Here is a 23,402-nt window from a genome sequence, read left to right as displayed (position 1 = left end):
CAGGGGGGAGGGGCGATGGCGGGAGGAGTACCAGGTGCCCAGCCCCAGGCGGCCTTACCTGAGCTGGAGAAGAGGGGCTGGGCCCGGTCGTGCGGGTAGTGGACTCCGGGGAGCAGGCCCGGGGCGGGGGGCCTGCTGAGCACGTCCAGCTTGGTGCCCAGCTCCAGCTTGTGGGGGTCCAGCTGCATCTGCGGGGACAGAGTGTGCGGTGCCGCCTCCCCCCTCACCCAGGAACCTCGCTCAGAGCCCCCAGGGCAGGGAGCCGCGCCCGAGCTGGGCCCTCACAGGAGCCCCCCTGCATCTCAGTCTCGTCTCCTGTTCGTGGCTGAAGCTCAGGTGCCCGTCAGGGAGGGTGGGGCACAGGGTCGAAGGCTGCGGGGAGGACTGGGGCATCGTGGGACGGCACAGGTGCGTGTCCACCCCACCCACAGGGTCCGCTCCTCCCACCCCCAGGCCTGGGTCACCTGGTGACATGGTGGCCCCACCCACAGGGTCCTCCCAGCCCAGCCCAGCGCCAGGCGAGGAGGCGGCAACCCCTGAGGGTCAGCGGGGCAGGGCTCACCTTCAGCCGCTGCTGGTGGTGGTAGGTCTGCCAGGCGATCTGCACGTGCACCGCGCACCACTTCCCCGGCTTCTGCGGAGGCGGCGAGCGCTCAGCGGGCCTCCCCACCCGCCCCACCCCTGGGTCCTGGTGTCACAGGGCCCAGGGCCTCCCAACAGGTACCCAGAGTCCTCCCCGCCCGTGGGCCCTCCCCGCCCCCAGGAGACCTGCCCGCGCCTGCCCAGGCTCACCCTGACTGCTGTGCGGTACGGCTCGGACACCTGTGGCCGGCAGAGGACAAGCGTTAGGGGCGGGCTCTGCCGCAGCCCAGCCCCGGGGGAGGGGGCGCTCCCAGGGAGGGAGGGACGCGGGCCAGCGGCACCTACCCCGGGGCCCTTCGGCAGCAGGGTGTGGACAGCGCTGGTGCGGCCCGTTACCTCGATGGGGTTTGAAGTCTGAGGGGAGAGGACAGGGTGAGGCTGTGGAGCTCAGGCCCGACAGCACCCACTGCTGAGTCGCCCTGCACGCCGCCCCTGGGGGGCCTGGCTCCGCCCCCTGCATCCTGGGCTCGGCGGGGGGCGGGGGGAGGAGGAAAAGGCTCTCGACAGCGAGGGGCTGGGCCGCAGGAAGGGGAGCAGAGGGAGCCCCCTGCCCCCTGGCCGCGCCCTGCACTGCTCCCCCAGCCTGAGCACCGCTCTAAGCTGCTGCCACGGCCCCACTGAGGGTGCGGGTTTGGCCTCGAGGCGGAGTCCCAGGGGAGGCTTGTGTGTCCGGTGCCCTCCCACACAGCCACCCCTGCCCCTGGGGACACCCCCGGCCTCCCCCACCAGCCCCAGGCGGCCCCCAGGAGCAGCCGGTACCTTGGGCTGAAAAGCGCCCTGCAGGGATCCGAAGGGGCCTGGGTGTGGGAGCATGGAGGGCAGTCCCGGGATGGAGGGCGGGAAGGACGGGAAAAACTGCAAGAGAGGAAGGGGGGGTCCAGGCTCCAGCTGAGCACTCGGGTCCTGGGGGACACGGCCCAGCCCTCGGGGTCCCCTCCTGCATCAGGACACCGACAAGACCTGTTTAGAAGCACCAATGCCCCCACCCCGCAGCCCCAGCCTGGCCGCGCCCACACAGGGCCAGAGGCAGGGCCACTCACGTTGGAATGTCGCAGGTAGGGGCTGTCCAGCGTGGGCGTGTACTTGTCAAACTAGAGGGGAAGAGAGTGAAGGGTGAGGCCGGCCCTGCACACTGAGGCCCTCCAGGGGCCGTACCCTCCACCCCGCAGGCCCTGAGGTGGCCATCCAGCCTCCTGGCTGGGCTGCAGCCAGCTGACCAGGGCTCTCCGAAGCACTCGCCCGCCAGGCCTTCTGCTGTGGCAGCCGAGACGGGAGGAGGCGCTGCACGTGGGGGCATAGAGCCCGGGGGGCAGGGGCGGCCCAGCTGGGGTAGAGCCCGGGGGGCGTGGGGTGGGGTGGCTGAGTGGCCTCCCCCGACAGAGCAGCCGGATCATGAGGCCGGGCCCTGTGGCCTGGTTCCCGTGGCCACTCAGTCCTGTCAGGGCCGCAGACCCGCTGTCCGGTCGCAAACTGAGACGTCCGGGGCCCCGTGTGTGGACAGCGGCCCCGAGGCCACGTCACGGCGTGTGAACGTGGGGCGCCTCCCAAGCCCAGGACGGGGACTAGAGCACGACCAGGAGGGGACGGAGCAGAGGGGCAGAGGGTGGTGTCAGCTGCGTGCAGGTGAGAGTGTGCCTGCCGTCCCGCCAGCTGGGCCTACGCACCGGCGGGGGTGCGGCGGGCGGCAGGGCCGGCGTCGGGGGCAGCCCCGCGGGGAAGGGGGCCAGTGTGTGTTGGTGCTGGTGTGTGTGCTGGTGTGTGTGTTGGTGCTGGTGGAACTCCGCCCGCAGCAGAGCCGCCGGGCCCAGGGGGGCGCCGGGCCGCTCAGCGCTCTGGACCAGAAAACGCGCGTTCAGCTCTTGCCTGAGCAGCTCGCGATCTACAAGAGAAAAAGAGAGAGAGACAGAGGCGCGTCGGCCGCGGGCTCGGGCGGGGCGAGGCGGATAGTCACCTGGCACTCCCGGGTTCGGCAGGCCAAGCCGTGGTGGCCGCTCGCTAGGTGCGGGCCCCAGGGTGGAGGTAAGAGAGGGGCCTGTGACCAAGTACCAATCAGAATCCCCGCATGAGGCTGGCAATACATGATTGGCGGGCTGAATGAGATCAACAGGCTGGCATCTAAAGGCAAGAGAGAAGACCGTGAGCCCGGACCACGGCCGCGGCGCTGCGGGCTGGGCCACCCAGACCGTCCTGCCCTCCCGGCACTGAGCCGCCCGGCCGGGCCGCTGGCTCCGATGTTTACAAAGACCGGACAGGAGACCCGGGGAGCAACACGAGTGACCTAAACCCGACCCCAAGGGGCACCTGCCAGAAGCAAGCAGGGAGGGGGGCCGCTCATCTCAGACCCCTCGGCTGCACCCGGAGGACCTCGCCCCAAGAGGGATGGAGCAGGAAGAGGCCAGCCCGGCGAGGGCTCCGGATGGAGAGGCCGTGTCTGCACGCAGCCCACCTGTGTGCACGGAGGCCTGGCAGGGGGACCCGGGGAAGGCACCTTCTGGGCCACGGGCGTTCGGGGCTCTGGTCAGGCAGCACGGGGCCTGGCGCAGGGAGAGGCTGTGCCTGGGGGGCCGCCCCCCGCCCCCAGCCTGCCCTGCCACCTGCCCAGGAGTGAGCACCCCAGGGAGGGGGCGGGGACCCGGACCTACCGGCGGGGTGTCCCGGGAGGACCAGGCTGTTGGCCGGCAGGGCCGGGGGCGGGGGCAGTGTCGGGGGCGCGGCGAACATGGCCGCGTGGTGCTGGTGCTGGGCCTGGGAGCGGAGCGCCAGGTGTGAGGTAGACAGGTGCGCGCCCGGCCCGAGCGGCGACAGGGACGCGTGCTTCGCGAGCCCCAGGCTGGCGCTGCTCCTGCTGCAGGGATGGGGGCTCAGTGCCAGCCTGTCCCCGGGGTCTGCGCCGAGCCCCGCCCCCGCCCGGCCCCACCCCCGGTCTGCGCCCCGCACCCACGGGCCGGGCCAGGGCCTACCTGAGGCCCAGCAGGCTGTTGTGCGCAGCCTGGCCGTGGCCGTGGCCGTGGCAGTGGCCGTGGAAAGCGCCCAGGGGGAGAGGCACGTGTGTCGGGAGCGGAGCCCGGGGCTGCGGGGGCGCAGGCGGCGGCTGCGGGGTGAGGCGGGGCAGGGCGAGCGCTTCCTTCTTGATGAGCGGGCTGGCAGGGGCGCCGGGCGCTGGGCCAGTGGAGGGCACGGGGCTGCGCACGGAGGGCAGGAAGGGCAGCTCGGTGCTCAGCTCGCGGCTGCGCTCCAGGCCCGAGATCTTGGGTGCCAGCCCGGCCTTGGCCTCCGACGTCTCGCCGAGCGTGGGGCCTGTGGAGAGGGCCCCACATTTAATGGGGGGCCCACAGCCTGCGAGGTCACAGCCGCGGCCCAGCCCCACCGCCCACTTCCGGGGCCAGCGGAGGGGCGGGGACAGGCCCGAGTGTTCTCCAGCTCGGGATGCTGTGACCCCATTTTACAGCCGCCCCGCGACCCCGCAATTCCTGGCTCTGGGTTCAAGTGACCAGCCAGGCCACCTGGCTCTGACGGAGACCACGTTCCCTGCTTCCCCGTCTTTCCTTGCGACTTTCTCTGGGGACACAGCCTCCTCCCCACAGGGCCCAGAAGGCCCCTGCTGACCCCAGAGCATCTGGTCCCTCCCCGGAGGCTGGAGCCAGGCCCGGGGTGCCCTTACCTTTCTCGGCTGCCGGGGCAAAGAGCTTCTCGGAGCCCACAGACGCCTGGAGGAGAGAGGAGGGTCAGAGCGAGAGGGTAGATGGCCCCGAGCCCGGCCCTGGCGCCAGGATCAGGTCGGGGCGGGTTCCTGAGCCCACAGCCCCCATGTGGGAGGGTGGCCACGCCCAGGCCCGCGGCCAGCACGTGGCCGCACAGGACACTCGGTCCCGCTGAGCGGCGAGAGGGCTCGGCGTGCCCTGCCAGGTGGGCCTGGTGGTGGGTGATGGAGCAGAGCCCACGGTGCCCCCCACCCACAGCCAGGACGGCAGGACACGGCCCGCCACGCCTCAGACCTCCCTGCACCAGGCATGCCACAGGCCCGGGGCCCAGGGCAGCGTGGACGACTGGGTGTGGGCAGAGGAACGTCCCCCCTCCTCATCTCCTGGGGAGGCAGCCACGCGAGGGGGGTCGGGTCGGACGTGGCCCTCGATGTCTGGCAGGAGCCCCCCACAGCCTGTACCCCTGGCTGCTTGATTTTAAACACCTTCCTGCAGACGTGGGCCGCGCACATACCGTTACCCGCTGAAGGCGTACCGCCGATCGGTTCGAGTGCCGAGCACCCTCACCGAGACCAGGTCCCACGCTCTCGTCACCCACGCTCCGTCTCCCAGCCCTCCCTCTGCTGGGGTCTGCAGGTCCCCCACCCTGGACTTTCGGGTGCACAAGGCAGCCAGGGGCTGCTGTTGGTGGGCTGAGTGAAGGGCCAAAGGTGCACCCCACGAGGACACCCCGAAACTGGAACCAGGAAGAAAAAGGAAGCAAATGCCGTTCTGAACAGGCAGCGGCCGACAGGGAGGGGGCAGCACAGGCCCCACCTCTCTACCCGACTGAGGGGGGCAGCGGAGGGTCTCCCCCACCTGCCAGACCCCGGAGCCCACCTGTGACCCCTCACCCCCCACAGGACACAGGCTCAGGCCACGCCTACAGGGCACCACAGCTGTGACCTCTTCCCGTTGGTTTTTTCCGGCACCTTCTACAGGGTGAGTAGCAGCTGATAGTTGTTAGAGCCCTGCGGCGTCCCCGTGGGGGCGGGGGCTCCCTGAGCCGGGGGTCTGCAGGGGAGGGGGGCGGGTGTCAGCGCTGGGGGCCCTGGCATGCCTGCCCGCCTGCCCTCCCAGTCCCAGGCCCCTTCCCTCGGGCGAGCGCGTGGCAGCCTCTTCCCTGTCTTCAGGGTCCCCGGCCTGAGACCCTGCCAGGGGCTCCCCATCTCCGGTGGCTGATGGATGAACTGATCACCTTCCTGGGCCGGGCCCTGCCCCCCACCCCAAGACAGTGGCCAGGCCTGTGGGGTCTGGGGGAGGGGGCGCCGGGGAGGGGAGCTGGTGTGAGAGCATCACTGGCCCAGCAGCCAGGTCAGAGGGACCTGCAGACCCGTCCCTCAGAGAGCCCAGGTCGGGGATGGGGGCGAGTGCATCTAAGGCCGCAGGATCCCCCCCGCCCCACCCCGGTTCTGGTTCAGTTCAAGGACCCAGCCCAGAGCACCAGGGCCCGGAGGTGGTGCCCAGGCCCCAGGGGATGAGGGCAGGGGTGGGAGGGGCGCCCTCAGCCCCCTGGGATTCGGTCCTGGCCAGGCTCTCTCCCAGCTCCGGCAGTGCCCACGTCCCGCTGCCGAAGTTCAAGTTTGCTCAGGGAAGCGGAGGGACCCCAGGTCCGCAGGGGCCCTGGGCAGGGACAGGTGGGCTCCCCGCAGAGGCCCGGCACCTGGCGGGGCCCAGCCACGCCCATGTGGAGGTGAGGGCCCCTCCCAGCGTGTGCACAGCGGCCGCCCGCACCCAGTCCGGGGTCCTCGCTATCTGCAGGGACCCGACCTGGGACAGTCACTTCCTGGGATTCTCTACTGAGACGGACCGGGAGCGGCAGCCACGTCCTTCCCCGCCCGGCCCCGAGCCGGTGGGGTGGGTCACTCCAGGTCAATGCGCAGGCGGGAGGCCCGGCTGCAGGTCAGGGCAGCACTGACGTTCCTGGGGGAGATGCCCGGCGGCCGCCGCGCTTTGTCTGGGGGACCCGACCGGCTGGGCAGCCTCGGCGGAAACACGCGCCCCGCCCCAGACAAAGAACTCCGCCTCGGGCAGGGCAGGGCTGCGGCCCGGGGCCGGGTGGCCGGCGGGCGCCGGGGCGCAGACAAAGGCGCGCCCCCCGGCCGGACAGCACCCTGCGCCCAGCGCGCCCGGGGGCGCGGCCAGAGGCGCTGGGTCTTCCCGCGCCCGGCTCCTGAGCGAGACGGGGACGCAGCACGGGGGCCCCTCCTGCATCTGCTGCTCTGGGGAGACGGCTGCTCTCTGGACCCGGCCCCCCGAGTCCTGGGTCCTTCCCCGAAGCCACTGCCGCGAACTCACCGCGGGCGCCCGGGTCCGGCGCGCTCCGCAGGCGGTCGAGGCGAGTCCTCCGGCCGGAGCAGGAGCCGGGAGGCACGGATGCGGGCAGCGGAGCGCGGGTCCCCCCACCCCGAACTCGGCCTGTCGGGGTGCCCCTCCCGCACCCTCCTAGCCGGCGCGAGGCCGGGGGCGCAGGTCCGCCGCGCCGCTGGGGCTCGGGGCGCTCTGCGATGCTCGGGGCCCCAGGCCCGTCGGGCGCGGCGAGGGGCCCGCGGCGGAGGGCGCACCGCTGGGCACGGGCGGCGGGAGGAGCGCGGCGGGCGGGGCGGAGGCGGGGCGCGGGCAGGCCCGACTAATCCAGCCCCGAGGCGCGGATCTGCCCGCCGGGGCTGCAGCTCCGTCCCGAGCGGTCGCCACCCCATCGCCGCTACCAGGTCAGGGCACGCAGCGGGCGAGTTCGGTGTGGGCCCGACTCCTCCCGGCTCAGGGAGTATGGATGCCCCTACGCCGTGTACCGAGGGGGAAACTGAGTCAGGGAGCAGCGAGGTCAGGGGCTGGGGCTGGAAGGATGCCAGCTCTGCCCCTCCTGCGCCTGGTTTCACCGTCTCCCCCGTGGGGATGCGAGGGGGAGAGGCCAGCAGGCAGACACCCCGGCCCTGGCGGGCAGAAGCCGGTCCGACCCCACTCCAGAGCAGCAGGCAGGGCCAGGCCACCCCGCGGGGGGATGTGGAGAAACCCACGCAGGTCACTGGGATGGAGGGTGCCCCCTCTAAGCTGCTGTGGCCACGAAGCCGCTGGGCGAGGACACACCCGTCTCTGAGGAGGTGGACTTGCTCAGCTCATCCCAGGCCAGGGGTTCGGGTCAGCGCCCGGAATCCTCGCCTCCGTCCCAGGCCACAGGCACCACGAGGGCCCGGTGAGCAAAGGAAACGGGCTCGGAGGGTCTGGCTGCGGGAGGCTGGCCGGGGGGGGTGAGGGGTCACCTCCCGACAGAACTCACTCCGCTTCACAGAAACCTGCCCCCACACCAGGCGGTGCTCAGCGGGCCCCCCAGTCCGCCTCCCGCGGGCACATCGTCCCCAGGGCCCGCGTGCCCAGCCCCCCTGGAGGGCCCCCACAGGCACGAGGGGTCCCAGCCCGCCTGCCTCACCCCCGGCGGCTCCTCAGTGGGGCATGCGCTTGCTCGCCGGCCCAGGTCCCAGCTGTGTGACCAGGTGCCCGAACCCACAGGAGACCCAGGACCTTTCTGCCAGGTCTCCAGGGTCGAGTCAGCTGGGGGGATCCGGCAGGGCTTACCTTGTCGTCCCCGTCACTCTCGCTGTCACACTGTGGGGAGAGAGAGGGGAGTTAGTGCCCACGAGCCCCACACGTGGCGAGTTCACGGGAGGCCACAGGGCTCACACCAGAGCGGAGGGGGCGTGGGAAGGACGAGGAGGCTCCGCAGACCCACCCCCTGACTCTGAGCCTCAGGCTTGGTCCGAGGGGGGGGGTCCTAGGCCAGTGGGACCAGGAGCTCAGGCTGAAGGGGCCCCTCCTCACCCCCGGCTCAGTGAGGCCCAGCGGGGCCCAGCCTTGGGCAGCTGAGCTCTGAAGGAGGCAAGGAGGGCGAGCGGTGGGGGGTGAGGCCCCTGGGGAAGATGAGGGGTCAGGACAGGCCTGGCCAGAGGCGCCGCCAGCAGGGAGGGGGCCGGGGTGACACCCACTTGCCCCGGAGCCGTGCCGAGTGGAAGCTGCCCCACGTTATCAGTGCCGCCGGTTAAGGAAAGACTGTGATAAACACACAAACCTGCTTCTCCTCGACAGTCAGTAGAGCTTTAAAAAGAGAGACTGTTCTAGAAGCCACAGCAATTCCCCCAAAAGGACACAGAAGGAAAGCTCTTCCCAGCAACTGCAATTAGGACACCACGCTCCCATCGAGTGTTCCGTGGCTGAAACACCTCCCTGGGGTGCCCGGGTGCTGGCCCCGCCCCGCGCTCCGTGGTGGCCACTAACCCAGGCCACCGGGCGCTGTGGTGGCACGGACGTGTGAGCAGGGGTGGGAAGAGCTGGGGGGCACAGCGGGAAGGCAGGGAGAGCACGGAGAGGTGGGCGGGGACATCACTGCTCTGGAGCAGGAGGGAGAGTCGGGTGGTGATGGCACCTCAGGACGGTCCTGTGCCGACTGGGGGAGAGGGGTGGGGACCCGGGGTCCTGGCCTGTGGGGCGTCAGGAACCCCTGACCACGCAGCCGCTGGTGGAGCTACCAGAGACCCCCCCCATGAGGCCTCTTCCTGCTTCATTAGCGGCTCTAAGACCTGGAGGGGAGACGCATGTCCATCAGGCCTCGGGGTCAGGCCTCGCGGTCACGCCGGCCACTGGCCCAGAACCACCCGGCCCTTTCCTGTCTCTCCCCACAGCCCTGGGACGTCCTCGGCGTCACCGTGAGAGCCTAATGACCCGACATCACGGAGCGGGAGGGTGCTCTCCGGCGAGTGAGCGCACGGACCCTATAATTAACCACAGCACACGCCTGTCAGCCAGCATGCCTGCAGGAATTCGCATTATTAAGTCCTACAGAATTAATGTTTAACTGCAGTGGAGTTGGAACTGAACGAGGCAATTAATCAGGGCAAGGAGGGAGAGGTCTGTCTTCCAGGACCTGCCTGCAAGGGGTGACCTTCAGGGGTCAGGCTGGGCTGGGCGACCCTGGGGAGAGTCCCTCCCTGTGGGTGGGGTCCATGGAGGAAGGGCAGACCCCAGGGGATGTGGGCTCTGGGGCGATGCCGCTGATTCTGTGCAGCCCTGGTCTCTGTGCCTGTTGATGCTTCTGCAAACCAGAGACAACAGCCCACCTGCCGGCTGGTGTGTGGCTCAGAGGAGTGGATACATGCAAAGGCCAGGACAGTGCTGGGTGTGGGCTCGGCATGACATAGTGATGGCATCTTCATCACATGACCTCCATCACCATCACCACCATGACCTCCATCACCATCACGCCCATGACCTCCATCACCATCACGCCCATGACCTCCATCACCATCACCACCATGACCTCCATCACCATCACCACCATGACCTCCATCACCATCATGACCATGACCTCCACCATGACCATGACCTCCATCACCATCACCATGACCTCCATCACCATCACGCCCATGACCGCCATGACCATCAGCACCACCACCTCCATCCAATGGGGCCTGGCAGACACCTCCTAGTGCCCGCTCGCCTGGAGCACCTGCGCCTCAGCCCACCACTGGCCTGCAGGGGGTGGAGACACTGATCCCGTCTCCAGCAGCAACAGAAACGGGCCTCCTTCCGTGTGGGCGTTAATCCCGCTTCCCCGCAGCCTGGAGGAAGGCCCGTCTCCCGTTCCTCAAAGGCATGGAAATGCACGCTGAGCCCTTGCCCGAGCCCTGGGCTCCCTCCGCTGCTGCAGCATCTGGCCGGCCCCGAGACGCCTGTGGGTGGGGAGAGCGCCGGGGGTCTCCGTGGAGCAGTGTGGCAGAGGAGCCAGGGGGCTGGGCTGCGGGTGGTCAGGGCCCCGCCCAGAAGCCGCTGGGGCCCCTCCCAGCTCCCCTCAGGGGACCCCCCTCAATCCAGGAACAAGGGCTGAGGGGCAGTCACAGCCAGACCAGCCTGGGACCCTCTCCCACTCAGCCCCGTCCCTGCAAAGGCCCCGGCAGCTGAAACCACAAACACCAAAGGACCCCAGGCCTGCGTGTGAGCGGAAGATGCCGGGACACTCAGCTCTCCTGCCGAGCGTGGGGGCCAGAGATCTAGCTGCTGAACGGCTGGTGCTGACGCCATGCCCTGGGGTACCCACGTGGCCTGAGGCCCCGAGAACCCCAGGCAGCACAAGTTCTTGGTGTGAGCGTGTCTTCTTGCTCGTGTGTGCCACATATGAGCCCACCGGCCTGTGTGTGTGTGCATGTCCCCAGACATGTTGAGGCATGAGACGTGCTCTGAGGCCTCTCACATGTAGGCACCTGGGCATCTGCCCAATGGGCACTCTACCCCAGTGACTGGGCAGGTGTCCCAGTGTGTGTGCGGCACCTGGGCACTCAGGTGACCCGCCACGGGGCCACGTGTCCCCACGCGTGTGGCTGGGGGTGCAGTGGGTCTCAGCACATGAGCTCTTGCTCCTGGAAGGACGTGAGGGAAGGCGTACCCGCCCATCCACGGGGACCCCCTGCCCTGTCCATGAGTCTGTGGGCTGTGGGGCAGAGGCCACCTGAGTGGCTCAGCAGGGGCGGGGCTGGGAGCAGCCGGAGGGGTCGTGGGGAAAGGCCAGTTTCACCCGGGGTCTGGGCTCCGCCCGGTGCCAGCCCAGGCCTGTGTGCTGGCAGGAGGGGGGCAGGAGACAGGGCCCCTGGCGTCCCGCTGGTGGGGGAACCACCGCGGACCCACTGGCTTACAATGGGGGACGGAGGGAGCGGCTGGGCACCACAGCGACTCCTGCGTGGCAGCTGGGAGGGGCCTGAGGCCCGGGTGTCGCCCAAGGGCCCGGCCCCTCGGAGCAGGAAGTCGGGCTGCGCCCGTGAGTTACGCAGAACCCGGCTCACCCGGCCAAGGCACTTTCTGTGGGTGCTCAGGCTGCAAAGCAAGCAGAGCACTGGTCGCCCCGTGAGCGAGCCGTGAGGCCGTGCGGCTGGGAGCCCAGCGCAGGCACCTCCGCCAGGCAGGGCGAGGGAGAGCCACGCCGCGGAAACCCACGCGCACGACCTGTCCCAGGCGGGCCAGCGAGGACGAGGGCTGCGTCGGCCTGACCAGGGGCTTCCCCAACGGCCGCGAGGCCCACCCCTCAGCCTCAGCCCCCGGGAGGGGGGGCCAGCCAGCCCACGAGCACGTCCACGGCCGAGGGCGCCTGCTCCGTGCCCCACGTCGCCCCCGAGGCAAACCTGAGTCTCCGTGTCTCCGCAGGCCCGGGGCCCCACTGTGACTGGGACACAACACACATGCACAGAGACACGTGCACTCAGTCACACGTGTGTGGTGGGCAGGGTCCGCCTGGGCCCGTGTGCCGCTCCTCTGGCTCCTGCATGACCTCTGCTCTGACCCGCTAACCTCTCCTGTCCCCAGGGCCTCCCTCCGCAGCTGCCAGGAGAGACTGCTGGGTTTTCCTCAGCCTTCGGGCCTGGGGCCTGGGCAGCGCCGGCTGCCGCGAGACTCAACCAGTGCGTGGGGACGGCCCACAGTCGCCACCCCAGCGCCTTGTGGGGGGCCTCCCACGCTCAGGGCCAGGCCCCCGGGGCAGACTGGAGGCTGGCATCAGCCCACCTCGCTGCCTCGTTCGCAGCTCCCCCGCAGCCGCGGAGCCAGGGCGGTTAATGGGCCTGCGTCACAGAACGAATAAAACATGGCCGGCCTGCGCCCGCAGCGGACCTGTCGCGGCGTCGACTGTATTAATCCATTCTCGTGCTGTCAGACTCGAAGCGCTAACTGCCTGTGAATTATTTATCGACACAGGAAGTCTTCACCAGAGCAGTGCTGGCGTTAACCCCCCGGAGCCCCGCGGCCCGGCTGCCCCTCCAGCTGGGGCTCCTGTGCAGGTGCTGGGCCTCGAGAGCCCGTGGCTTGTCTGGAGCACCCAGGTCTTGCTCCAGGGACAGGCCACGGCTCAGGCACAAGGGGTGGCACGGGGGTCCGAAGCTGGTGGGGCCACACTCAGTGGGATGCCCACGCGGGCACCCTCCCACCCAGGGCCTTGGCCTCTGGGCGCCCTGAGCGGCCCCACAGGTGTAGGAGAATCGCCCAGAGCTGAGCACGGGAAGCAGCGAGACGCAGGACACACGGCCATGCGTGGGCGGAATCTCCATGTGTCTGGGAACCTCTGGGCGAGTGGCCTGAGGAAGGGCCATGCCAGGCTCGGGGCAGGGGCGTGTGTGTGTGTGTGTGTGTGTGTCTGGGTGGCTTCTCCTGCAGTCCCCGAAAAGTGATAGAGCTCAAATCCACAGCCCACCAGCTGCCTGACCCCATACCGCCCAGTGAGAGCTGGGGGGGGGGGGGAGAGGGCACACCTGGCCTCCCTGTCCCGGGCCTGCTCCCTGGGGTGTGGGGCTTTTAGACGCTGGAACTGCCGACTCGTGGTTTTCTCACAAACGCGTGCCCTCCTGCCCCTAAATCAGCCCTCGCTCGGCCGAGCAGAAGCCAGGGCACAGGCAGCTGCTCCACCAGGACAGCAGCTGAGACCTGCCCGGCTGCGTCCCCCGTGGCCCCTCCACACCGGGCACCCCGCCTGCTGGCTGGTCTCCGTCTAAGCCCTGAGCAGGTTGCCTGCTTTCCGTCTGCTCTGCCTGGGGGTGCACAGCGGTTCCCGCCCAGACCTCCTTCAGGGGGACCAGCCCCCCTGCACCTTAGGGGGACCCCACGCTCAGGGCCTTGCTGGCTCCTGCCTCCCCTTGCACTCATTGGCTTTATTCACCATCTTCTCCTTTTTTTTTTGGTTAATCCTCACCCAAGGATATCTTTTCCACTGACTTTTAGAGAGACAGAGAAACATGGATGTGAGAGACACATCAACTGGTTGCCTCCTGCACGCACCCTGACCGGGGCTGGGGTTCGAACCTGCAACCCCCAGGTACATGCCCTTGACCAGGAATTGAACCCGCGATCCTTTGGTGTGCGAACCGGCATTCTAACCACTGGCCAGGTCACCATTTTCTCCTTTAGACCTAGAGGTTGTAGGGTCGTCACTGGTGACAACATCCACCTTGAAGCTGTGAGGACGGGAGGCTGCCCGGCTGGGTCACCACAAGTCAGAGGTCACCACATCCCAGGCATCAGGGCTGCTGCCCTGTCCCCCACCCCCACTCCGGTGTGAAGTAGGGGCGGGGGGGGGGGGCAGGTGCCTGAGGGGGTAGGGGCCAGGTGCCTGAGGGGGGCAGGCGGCCCGGGTGCCTGAGAAAGTGGGGGGCCAGGTGCCTGAGGGGGCGGGGGGCCAGGTGCCTGAGGGGGAGCAGGTGCCTGAGGGGGCGGGGGGCCAGGTGCCTGAGGGGGCGGGGGGCCAGGTGCCTGAGGGGGTGGGGGGCCAGGTGCCTGAGGGGGCGGGGGGCCAGGTGCCTGGGGGGGTGGGGGGCCAGGTGCCTGGGGGGGCCATGCTGCTTCTGGCCTTCGCAGCCTCTAGATCCCCATTCCTGTTTCACAGAGAAGCCCCCAGGCCTCTGCGTCTGCGGAGACAGATCACGTGTCCTGGGTTGCAAGCAACCGGATTAGGAGAGTTCCTCTGACTAGCAGGTGGCTGACAGCACCTGAGGTCTGCGGGGCTGCGAGTGTCTGGGACGGAAGCTGCCGAGGATGCGCAGGAGCTGGGGGTTTGCTGGGGAAATCTGGGCAAATGAAGCCCCGTGAGTGTCGTCTACAAGCCAGGTCAGAGGGCAAACGCCCAGCGCTGCCTAGAGTGGGAAGCTGCTGGGCAAGGGAGGACAACCACACACACGCACAGGTGACACGGGCACACGGGTCTCAGAGACATACGGACACGGGGACCCCTGCAGAACGACAGTCACACACACACAGGTGCATCCACACCACACCCAGACACTGACATGCAGATACACATGTGGGGCATGCACACACCCACTCACACATGCATGCACATCTGCTACATCCACAGACACACAAGCAGATGAACAGGCATGAGGGGCCCGGAACACGCAGATGGCCCAGAGACAAACGTAACTTCTAGGTGCAGGCAAACACGGCCCCACCAGGGCCATACGAAGGTGTGCATGTGCTAGACACGCCAACATGTGAGTACACGACATACCAGCCACACACATGCACGAGCGCGCGCGCACACACACACACACACACACACACACACACACAGGAGCCCAGCCTGAGGGCACGCTGCAGCCGAAAGGCTCCCTGGTGGAGTGCTGGGGTGCTGAGCAGGGTCACCTGGGCCGGGGCCTCCAGCCCGTGGGGAGAGGCCTCACCTGCTTCCACTTCTGAGGGCCAGACGCCCGCCTGCACCCCCAGGCCAACGGGAGAGGAGGGCCCCAGGGCCAGGCAGGGAGTGTGGGACACACCTGCCGCCCAGGGCCTAACCCCCCACGCCCTGGCCTCAGCAGAAGGGCGGCCACGTCCCTGCCACCACCGGTGGCTCCCCCAGTGGCCGGGGGGGTTAAGCGCCAGCAGCTGGCACGCTAATTACGGTTCTTCCACGAGAAACCTCAGCAGCGCCTGGGAGGAGACCGCGGGTGCCACAGCGACTGGGAGGCAGGGGGCCCGGGTCTCCGATGTGGCAGAGGCTCCTCGGGGACCCACGGGACCCAGGCACGCCCCCGCCCTGCCAGCTGCTGGGCATGCCGGCCCCCATTGTCCTGGTCACCGCCCGGCTGGCATCACACCGGGGCACCGACGCCTCCGGCCCGGACCTGCCTGCCTGTGCTGCTGGGGCCAGGCCTGCACAGCTCCCAGGAGCCAGCAGTGACGGTGACCGGGAGGACTGACGTGCACCAGGCTGCAGAGGAGGGCGGGTCCTTCCCGGGAACACTGCCGGGCGGGGGGGGTGGGGGGGGGGGGCCCCTGGGGCTAATGGGTCAGTCACACCCACAAAAAGCCGCCCTGCAGCTCTGAACTTGGTAAATCAGGGTGGGCAGGCCGGCCACCAGCCACACCTGGCACCTGGCTTTCACCTGGCACCTGGCTTTCACCTGGCACCTGGCTTTCGGAGCTCTGGGCCTGCTGATACTTCAGGGAATGGGATAATGTCGGGGGGCGGGGAGCTGTTCCCCAAGGACGGGATTGGGGGCAGGAAGGGAAGCCCTGCACAGCCAGCCTGCCCAGGCCAAGCGAGGTGCTGGGGAGGGGTGGGGGGAGGGGGGTTGTCACTGGGGAGCGGCTGCTCCATGCCCAGGACCCCCAAGTCCAAGTGCCACCCGACAGGACCCTCTCCCTCGGAACCTCCACCCACTCGGCCCATCTTCAGCCCCGTGCACACCCCCTTCGGGCCAGCTCTGCCAGCAAGACCCCCTGGGGTCCGCCCCGGGCAGGGTGCAGATGGGGGCTCCGAGGGGACAGGACATGCAGGAGAGGGACGGGGGGGGGGGGGGATGGGGGGACTTACGGAATAGCCTCTGCCCGACACGGCCTGCGCTGAGCTCTGCGGAAGGAAGAGGAGAGCCGTAACCAGGGTAACCATGGTCGCAGCCCTGCCACCACCTGCCCTCTGAGGCCCACCCGTGGGCCCCGTCTGAAGGGTCAGGGCACCCCTGTCCCTGGGCGTAGATGCCGTGACCCAGAGACCACACCGGCGGGAACCATGGGTTCGGGGTCAGGACCGAGGACACAGCTGAGCCTCACAGACCCAGGACCCCATTCGGACCTTCGCCCGGAGACCTGGATGGGGCACAGCCATCACCTCAACACAGAGGCGGCAGAGCCCCAATCCCTCCACTCTGAGCCAGATGTCGCCCCGAAAAGGGTCCTGAGTTCCAACGTGGCTCTGTCCTCACCTGGTTCTGTCCTCATGGGGCCCACCCTCCCAGGGCCACGTGCCTTAGGGGACACCCCTCTGTGCCTGCCTCTCAGAGACAGGGGGGAGGGGGGGGGCGCGGGAAGGCTTTCGGGAAGAGCTGGACGGGGGACCTCCGGCCTCAGAGTCAGGGTGAGCTCAGGGCCGTGGGAGGAAGTGGTTCAGAGGTGGGTCTCACCCCTGCCTCACAGGGAGGCCCCCAGGGCTGACCCCCAGGCACAGGCTGGCGGGATGGGGCTCAGGGGGGACCCGCAGACCAGGGCCTAGAGCACACTGGCACTGAGCCGAGTGCTCCCTTCTGCACGGGGACCCCTCCAGCCTGGGCTGCCGCTGTGGGACCCCCTCCCCAGGCAGACCCTGCCAGGTCCTCACTCGGCTCCTGGGGTCCCTGCTGGGCAGAGTTCACCCTGGCAGCCCCACCTCCCGCCCAGAGTCCACTTCCTGCCTCCAGACCAACACGCAGAGCTGGGACAATTACCGGCCCATTTCCCATCTTGTGGGGAAGACCAAGCAGGCAGTCAGGCGCTCCCCAGGCCTCCATTTAAATGATAATGAGGACAACTCACTCCTTCAGCCTCCAGGGCAGTCACGCCTGCAGCTGGGGGTCCAGTCTGGGCCTCCACTAGGGCCCCTCCCTCCCTAGGGACCCTCCCCCAGAAACCCCACCCCTACTCCTAGCCTTTCCTCCAAGCTCTGGGACCCGAAACCCCTGTGGTAAGGGCCGCCTGGTCTGGTCTCCCCATCGCTGGCCAAATCCCGGGTCAGCCCCTCACGGGGTCCCAGGCCCCTCCCACCTCCAGGGCCCTGAGCTCAGGGACCTCCTTCCAGGACAGCGAAGGCGTCTCAGACTCAGGCCACCTCAGCATCAGGCTGCGGCCAGCGGCCACCCCTGCCCACCACCCAAGTCCCAGCCATTTCGCTCCCAGAGCCCCTGCCTCCAGACCAGTCCTGCCACCCGAGTGCCCAGCCTGTGCCTGCCGCTGGACAGAGGGCCCCCGGCCGACCCCCACCCGCCACACAGCTCCACCGGCTCCCGCCAGCCTCGGTCCTCCCTCCTGGCAGAGCCCTGGTGAGTGAGAGCTGTTTACTGGGCGGCTGGCGGGTCTGCGGAAGGAAGGCTGCCCAGACTCCGTGCGTCTGGGTACTCACGTCGCTGAGCTGGTCCCGGGAGGCGCTGAGCCGGGAGCTGGTGGCTTCGCGGAAGCCCTCGTCCTCGCTGTGGCGGTCGCCCCCTCTGGCCAGGGCAGCCTTCACCTGGGGACAGAGATAGGGCTCAGCAAGCAGCCTGAGCCCCTGCACCGGCCGCTGCGGGGAGGGGGGCCGTCCGGGTCAGACCCCAGCTCCGCCCGAGGGGGCGCCCAGGGAGGGGCCAGCTGCCCAGCTGTGTGGAGCCCAGACAGGAAGCAGACGCCCAGCAGACACGAGGCTCAAGGACAGGCGTCTGCAGCTGGCTCTGTCCCCCGCTCAGTGGCTGCCACACCCCCTTCCCTACACCAAGCCAACTGGCAACTCCTCCCCTCGCTCAGACCCCCACAGGCTGTGTGACCAGGGCCATCACTCAGCCTCTCCGTGCTGTCCTGTCACCTGCGGCGGCTCCTGCTCCTCACACAAAAGCCTCCTGGACACTCATGCCCAGCTCATGGGAGGAGCAGAGGTCCGTGGAGTTTATGGATTTGTATTGATTTCGGGGAGGAAGGGAGAGGAGAGGGAGAGATAGGGGAACATCAGTGATGCGAGAGAATCACTGACGGGCTGCCTCCCGCAGGCCCCACACTGGGGATCAAGCCTGCAGGCCCGGCACGTGCCTTGACCGGAACTGAACCCTCACCTCCTGGTTCATAGGTTGATGCTCAACCCCTGAGCGACCAGCAGGGCTCGCACTTTTCCTTTTACTTGCAAATAACTAACCTCACAAAGCTGTGGGGACACGACCCACTTCCCAGCCCGACCCTCACCCTCCCACGCCCAGGAAGCCACATGGCCTTGAGTCCAGCTCCGTGTCCCGGTCCCATCGCCTCCCGCCCGCCTGGCCTCCCCTCTGTCCCTCAGCTTTGTCTGCTTCCACCGTGATGTCGGGCACACGCAGAGGCCAAACCTCCCCCGGAGAGTCTGACGGAGGCGGTGGCGACCCGTCCCAGAGCTGCCCACGTCCCACAGGCCCGCACAGGGTGGCACGCCGGGACAGCAGGCATCACAGAGAACCCGGAGCCCAACGCCAGCCCCCAGCTACCTCCCGCGTGAGGAGGGGCTGGGGCAGGAACCACTCAGTTCATAGGAGCCCAGCACCCAGCGTGGTTCTGAGACTTCAAATCAACTGACTAGTCCTGCGGGAGGAACGGCATGACCCCATCCTGCAGATGACAAAACCGAGGTGCTGGGGGCTGAGTCGCCCAAGGCCACACAGCCAGCCCGTGTCACGGATGGGAACCTTCTGGAACAGGGGTCCTCAAAGTTTTTAAACAGGGGGCCAGTTCACGGTCCCTCGGAGAGAAGGAGGGGAGGCGGAGAGTGCGGCGCACATTCCACACATGCGCACTGGGGGCCCGGGACGAGTCGGCTGCTAAGCAGGCCAGGCAGCGGCGGCAGAAACACCCGGCGGGCCGGATAAATGTCCTCGGCGGGCCGCATGTGGCCCGCGGGCTGTAGTTTGAGGACCCCTGTTCCGGAAGGACTCTACCAGCCCATCTGGCAACTGTCTTATGATCAGAAAACCCCAAACACGGCAGACAAGCTGACACGGCAGACAGATGTGGGGAGGAGCACGGAAGGGCCGACTCGCACCCAGAACTCTCCCATGGCCATTGCCCTGTCCTCAGCGAGGCTTGAGGCTCGGGGTTCCAGGGCTGGTGGGGGTGCAGGTGAGAAATGGGGCAGTCAGCACCCAGGGCAGGGAGGGCCTGGAGGTGTGCGGAGGGCACGGGAGCGGAACCACAGGTGAGTCAGCCCCGGGAAGGCAGAGGAGGGCAGGCGGGGAGGGAGGTCAGGCCACGAAGGACCTTGTGGGGTGGGGGTGGGACTCAGGTCTCGACCCTGACTGAGGGCGGAAGGAACTTCCCAGAACCAATGGGCTCCTCAGAGGAGCCTCAGGGCGGGAGATGGGCACCCAGCGAGGAGGCCGGGACGGGAGGCTGCTGTGCGGGGAGTAGGGGGGCAGGGGGATGAGGGGGTAGGGAGGCCGGGCAGCAGGGCTCTAACTGCCGAGGGGCCGGAACCTCAGAGCAGCCTGTAACAGGGCCCTGAGACCCTCCAGGCTCAGGCGGTGCCGTCTCAGGCTCCCCCCCAGCCCCCCCCCCCCCCCCCGCAGACTTCCTGCCAGCTCCCTCAGGCAAGGGCGGGGCTGGATGTGGCACTATCTCCCTCACAACAGCCGGGCTTTGGTGACCCCGGGTGTCTCTGTGTTAGGGTCAGGGTCAGCCCCTGTCCAGGGAGGAGGCCGGTGTCTGGCACAGAGGCCCGGCTGGGCGGCAGTCTGGGTACCAGGACCCGGGAGGAAAAACTCCGCGGCGAGGGGGCCCTCTGGTGTTTATCAAACGAAGGGCAGGACTTGCGGGCAGTGATGGGCATTCACCGGACGCGGGGCCCACACGAGGGCACCCCCGAGCTCATAAGACAAGCTCCTCCTGGGGTTCCCCCAGCCTGGAGGGTGTTTCAGGGGGACCCACCTCTCAGACCCATGCTCATGCCTGCCCCCTGGGAACCCCAAGGGGTCTCCTTAGTGGGCCCTGTATGGTAAACTCCATCTCAGTGCGGCCTCCAGGGTCCTACGTGGACACCCCCTTCCACCTGACAGCGCGGCCACAGCGGCCGGCACTGCACCTGCAGACGGGGCATGGAGCGGGCACCCAGGCTCCATCCAAGGCATCCCTGGGGCAGCAGGGGCCTCCCCAGACCTCCAAGACCCCCCTCAAAGACTCATCCATCCTCACTTCCCGCACGAGGTGGCCCCCACCCCCACCCCTGACCTTGGGACAGCTCATCGGCCAGAGCCCAAGCCTCCACCCACCTCCCAGCTGTGTCCTGTGGCCAAGAAGGTGGCTCAGAAATTAATTTACCTTCCAACGTCTCCTAGCGGCCAATCCACAGGAGAGCCCGCTTCCGGACTGCCCGCAGGGCCTGCATGCCCCACAGCACCATCAGTGGCCCCAGGACAGGTGTGTGCAGCCCAGCCCCCCTGCGGCAAGTGGGCCTCCCCAGGGCATCCCCCAGGGTCCCAGCCCTGTGAACCCAGAGCTGTGGGGTCACGGGTTTGTAAGCCCCTCTGGGGTCCAACAGAACCCCAGCCCTTTCTCGGCCTGCGATCACACAGGGCCGCCCACCCCAGGCTCACAGCGGGTGGCCCAGATAGGAAGTGGGGCAGCCCCGGCCCTGGCTGGGGTCCCCATGGCCCTGCCCCACACTCTACAACTGGCCAACACTCCCAGGGGCTGCAAGGTCCACACCTGTCCTGGCCCCCCTTGGGATGCGCCAGCAGGAGGTGCATGGACCGGGCAGGGCACTCAGGCCCCCAGGGCCCAGGGCAGGACACACGCCTGAATCCCCGTCCAGTGCAGGGCTGAGGGAGAAGCCAGCAGAGCCGGGTCCTGAGGGCAAGGATGGGGAGGAGACCCCTGCGCCGCACCACGCGCCCCTCCCGCCATCCCCGCTGTTCACCGGGTGTAAGGAGCCCAGGTGCACAATCAGGCAGGACGCTCCTCTGTTAAGTCACAAACGCCGACGCTGCTGTAAGAATGGCACGGCACTTTTTATTGTCTTCAATCAAAAAATAAACCCTGCGTCTCTGGGAGGCCCTGAGTGAGGACTAGGGGACCCCACACCCGCTGGTCAGGCCCCCACAGGCAGGGTCCTCGTGAGCAAATGGGGAGGGGGAGGCCTGGAGACCGGGCCCCCGAGGGAGGGTCAGCACAGACGTCCCCGTCACGGCAGGCGACGGGGAATGAGGCTGAGCAGGAGCCTGGCCAGGGCACCCGGGGGCAATGCTAATCCCCGGAGGAGAGCTGCAGGCCCTCGGGAGCCCCCGCACTGGGGTGGCCTGCCCCGGGCCAGGGACAGCAGAGGCAGAGCTCTGTAGTGTGAGGTCTGCCCAGCAGGGGGCGTCTGGGGCAACTGGAAGGCTGCAAGAGGGCATTGAGGGCACTGGGAGGGCACTGAGGACCAGGGCCCTGGAGACTCTCTTGGTGCAGAGCTGGGGTGGGGGCTGACCCACTTCAGTGACTGGCGACTGGGGTGGAGGCAGATCCCGGGGGACCTTCCGTGCAGCAGCTTCTACTCGACCAGAGGGCCCTGAGCACTCTCCGCCTCCAGTCACAGGACCCGGAGGTGGAGACAAGGCTGGTGGGGTGAGGCTGCACCCACATTCTGCGGGGTGGGGGGGTGGAATGCACACTGACCGGAGGGGAGGGGCCTGGGTGAGGCCTGCAGCTCACACACATACTTGCACACCGGGGGGGGCGTGCACAGACTCAATGTACGAGGACATGTGGCATTTCAGAGGCACAAACAGGGAGCCCCACAGCCCCTCCCAGGGGCATGTGAGTCAGTCACACAGCAGAGCGGGCACAGGGGAGCGGAGCAGGCATGGGGGCGGGGCCGGAGACACCGGGTCCTCTCCTCTCTTCCTGGTGCAGGCGGCCTTGGGCGGGTAGCAGGCCCTGGGCGATGGTGGCCCTGCCTGGGGCTCCGCCTCCGCTGGGCCAAAGGCAGCACACAGCCCGGCCATCTGGAGACCAGTCCGGCAACACAGCTCGGGCGGCAGGAGCCCGGCCCAGGGGAGCCACAGATGGTGGTCGGACAAACGGTATCAGGCTCCTGGGCTCACATACGGGGCCTGGCGGGCTGAGCGGGTGGAGGATCGAGTCCGTCGTGACCGCAGGGGCCAGCAGGGGCGGCCCAGGGCCAGGTCCAACAGGGACCGCCGCCGAAGCCGCAGGGGCCCCAGGAGTGGCCGGCGGGGCGGGGGAGGATCCCCCAGAAGCGAGGGGCGCTTGGGGATGGGGAGCAGCGGCCGGGGCTTATAGGGTGGGCCCGGGCCCAGGAGTGACTGCGGGGGCTGGCAGTTCTGCTCTGGGCCCAGGAGCGGCTGCTTCTGTTGACTCGGCTGTCGGGGGCCCAGCAGTGAAGATTCGGGGGGCCCATGCTTCTCTGGGGCCTCAACCAATTGCTGGGGCTGATGGAGGCCCGGGTGACCAGGCTGACCCAGGAGGGACCTTCGGGGCTGGCATGGGGTGAGCAGCGCCTGCCAGGGGCAGCAGCACTGGCCTGAGAAAGCGCAGCTGGGCCGGCGGCGGGGACGCAGCACGAGGGGTGACTGGGGGGGCTGGCAGTGCGGGCAGTGGGCCTGCAGGGACTGGAGGGGCCCGCACCACTGTCTCGAAGATGCCCTGCTGGGCTGGCTGTGCAGACAGGAGGCCAGGCACGACCACGTGGGGCAGCAGCAGCGGTGCCAGAGGGCCAGCAGGGACTGCAGGGGGCAGCAGAGGGGGCAGGGGGCCGGGAGGGAGCGCAGGGGCCGGCAGAGGTGGCAGGGGGCTGGGGGGGAGCGCAGGGGCCGGCAGCGCTGCCTGGGACCTAGGGGTGACCACCGTGGCCTGGAGGGCGGAGCCAGGAGCGTACGCCGAGGCCGGCTGCGCTGATCTGGGGCTGGGGGCAGCTGCTGGGGCCGACAGGACTGACCTGGGCCCAGAAGCGATCGCCGGGGTCGGCAGGGCTGACCTGGGCCCGGAAGTGACCGCTGGGGCAAGCTGCGCTGACCCGGGGGTGGCTGCCGGGGCTGGCAGGGCTGCCCGGGGTCCGGGAGAGCCCGGCTGGGCTGGCAGCGCTGACACGGGGCTGGGAGTGACCCCTGGGGCTGGCTGGGCGGCTGCTGCTGCGGGCGCTGGGCCGGGCCGGTCTGGTCCCAGGGGTTGGCTGGGATCGGCCCCCCTTCTGGGGAGCACACCTGCATGGAAGAAAGAGCACGTGTCCACCTGGGCCAGTGTGCCTGCCGACCCCCCGTCCAGCCCGGCCCAGACATGCTGCCCCGCACCAGCAGCCCAGTCCCCAGGGGAGTGACAGCTGACACGCCGAGAAGACCCTCCCTGGAAGAAGGCGTGGACAGCGAGCCGGAAGAGCAGCAGCGTGCCGAGCACCTGCACGGCCTGCACTCTGCTCGCCCGCTGGGAGAGAGCCCCCCACCAAGGACACCGGCCACGAGTGCCCCAGACACCGCGCTCCACGCAGGGTTAGCAATGGAGCCCCGCAGTGAGCCCGGCCCCGCGCGGCACAGACACAGTGGACACCCCGAG

At 68.7% G+C, this 23,402-nt stretch overlaps 1 protein-coding gene across 6 annotated transcripts in view; it reads right to left on the bottom strand.

Annotated features, from left to right (window-relative positions):
* FBRSL1 (fibrosin like 1) overlaps nt 1-23,402 on the bottom strand; it is a 34,282-nt gene that overhangs the window by 3,801 nt on the left and 7,079 nt on the right. The window contains exons 3-16 of one of the 6 annotated variants that reach the window (XM_054712578.1): nt 17,272-17,376; nt 15,715-15,750; nt 7,956-7,985; nt 4,304-4,349; nt 3,603-3,939; nt 3,285-3,487; nt 2,689-2,757; nt 2,307-2,521; nt 1,683-1,733; nt 1,402-1,497; nt 928-996; nt 793-822; nt 563-634; nt 59-188 (exon numbers count right to left, since the gene is read on the bottom strand). In XM_054712578.1, the coding sequence (XP_054568553.1) occupies nt 59-188; nt 563-634; nt 793-822; nt 928-996; nt 1,402-1,497; nt 1,683-1,733; nt 2,307-2,521; nt 2,689-2,757; nt 3,285-3,487; nt 3,603-3,939; nt 4,304-4,349; nt 7,956-7,985; nt 15,715-15,750; nt 17,272-17,376 (1,489 nt within the window). Of the gene's footprint in view, nt 1-58; nt 189-562; nt 635-792; nt 823-927; nt 997-1,401; nt 1,498-1,682; nt 1,734-2,306; nt 2,522-2,593; nt 2,758-3,284; nt 3,488-3,602; nt 3,940-4,303; nt 4,350-7,955; nt 7,986-15,714; nt 15,751-17,271; nt 17,377-20,844; nt 23,057-23,402 lie in introns of those variants that run through there. The other 5 variants (XM_054712580.1, XM_054712579.1, XM_028133683.2 and 2 more) reach the window with 5 other exon arrangements.

Source organism: Eptesicus fuscus, chromosome 23 (assembly GCF_027574615.1).
Source record: "Eptesicus fuscus isolate TK198812 chromosome 23, DD_ASM_mEF_20220401, whole genome shotgun sequence".
Taxonomy (NCBI): domain Eukaryota; kingdom Metazoa; phylum Chordata; class Mammalia; order Chiroptera; family Vespertilionidae; genus Eptesicus; species Eptesicus fuscus.
This window is presented reverse-complemented; position numbering and strand designations above follow the sequence as displayed.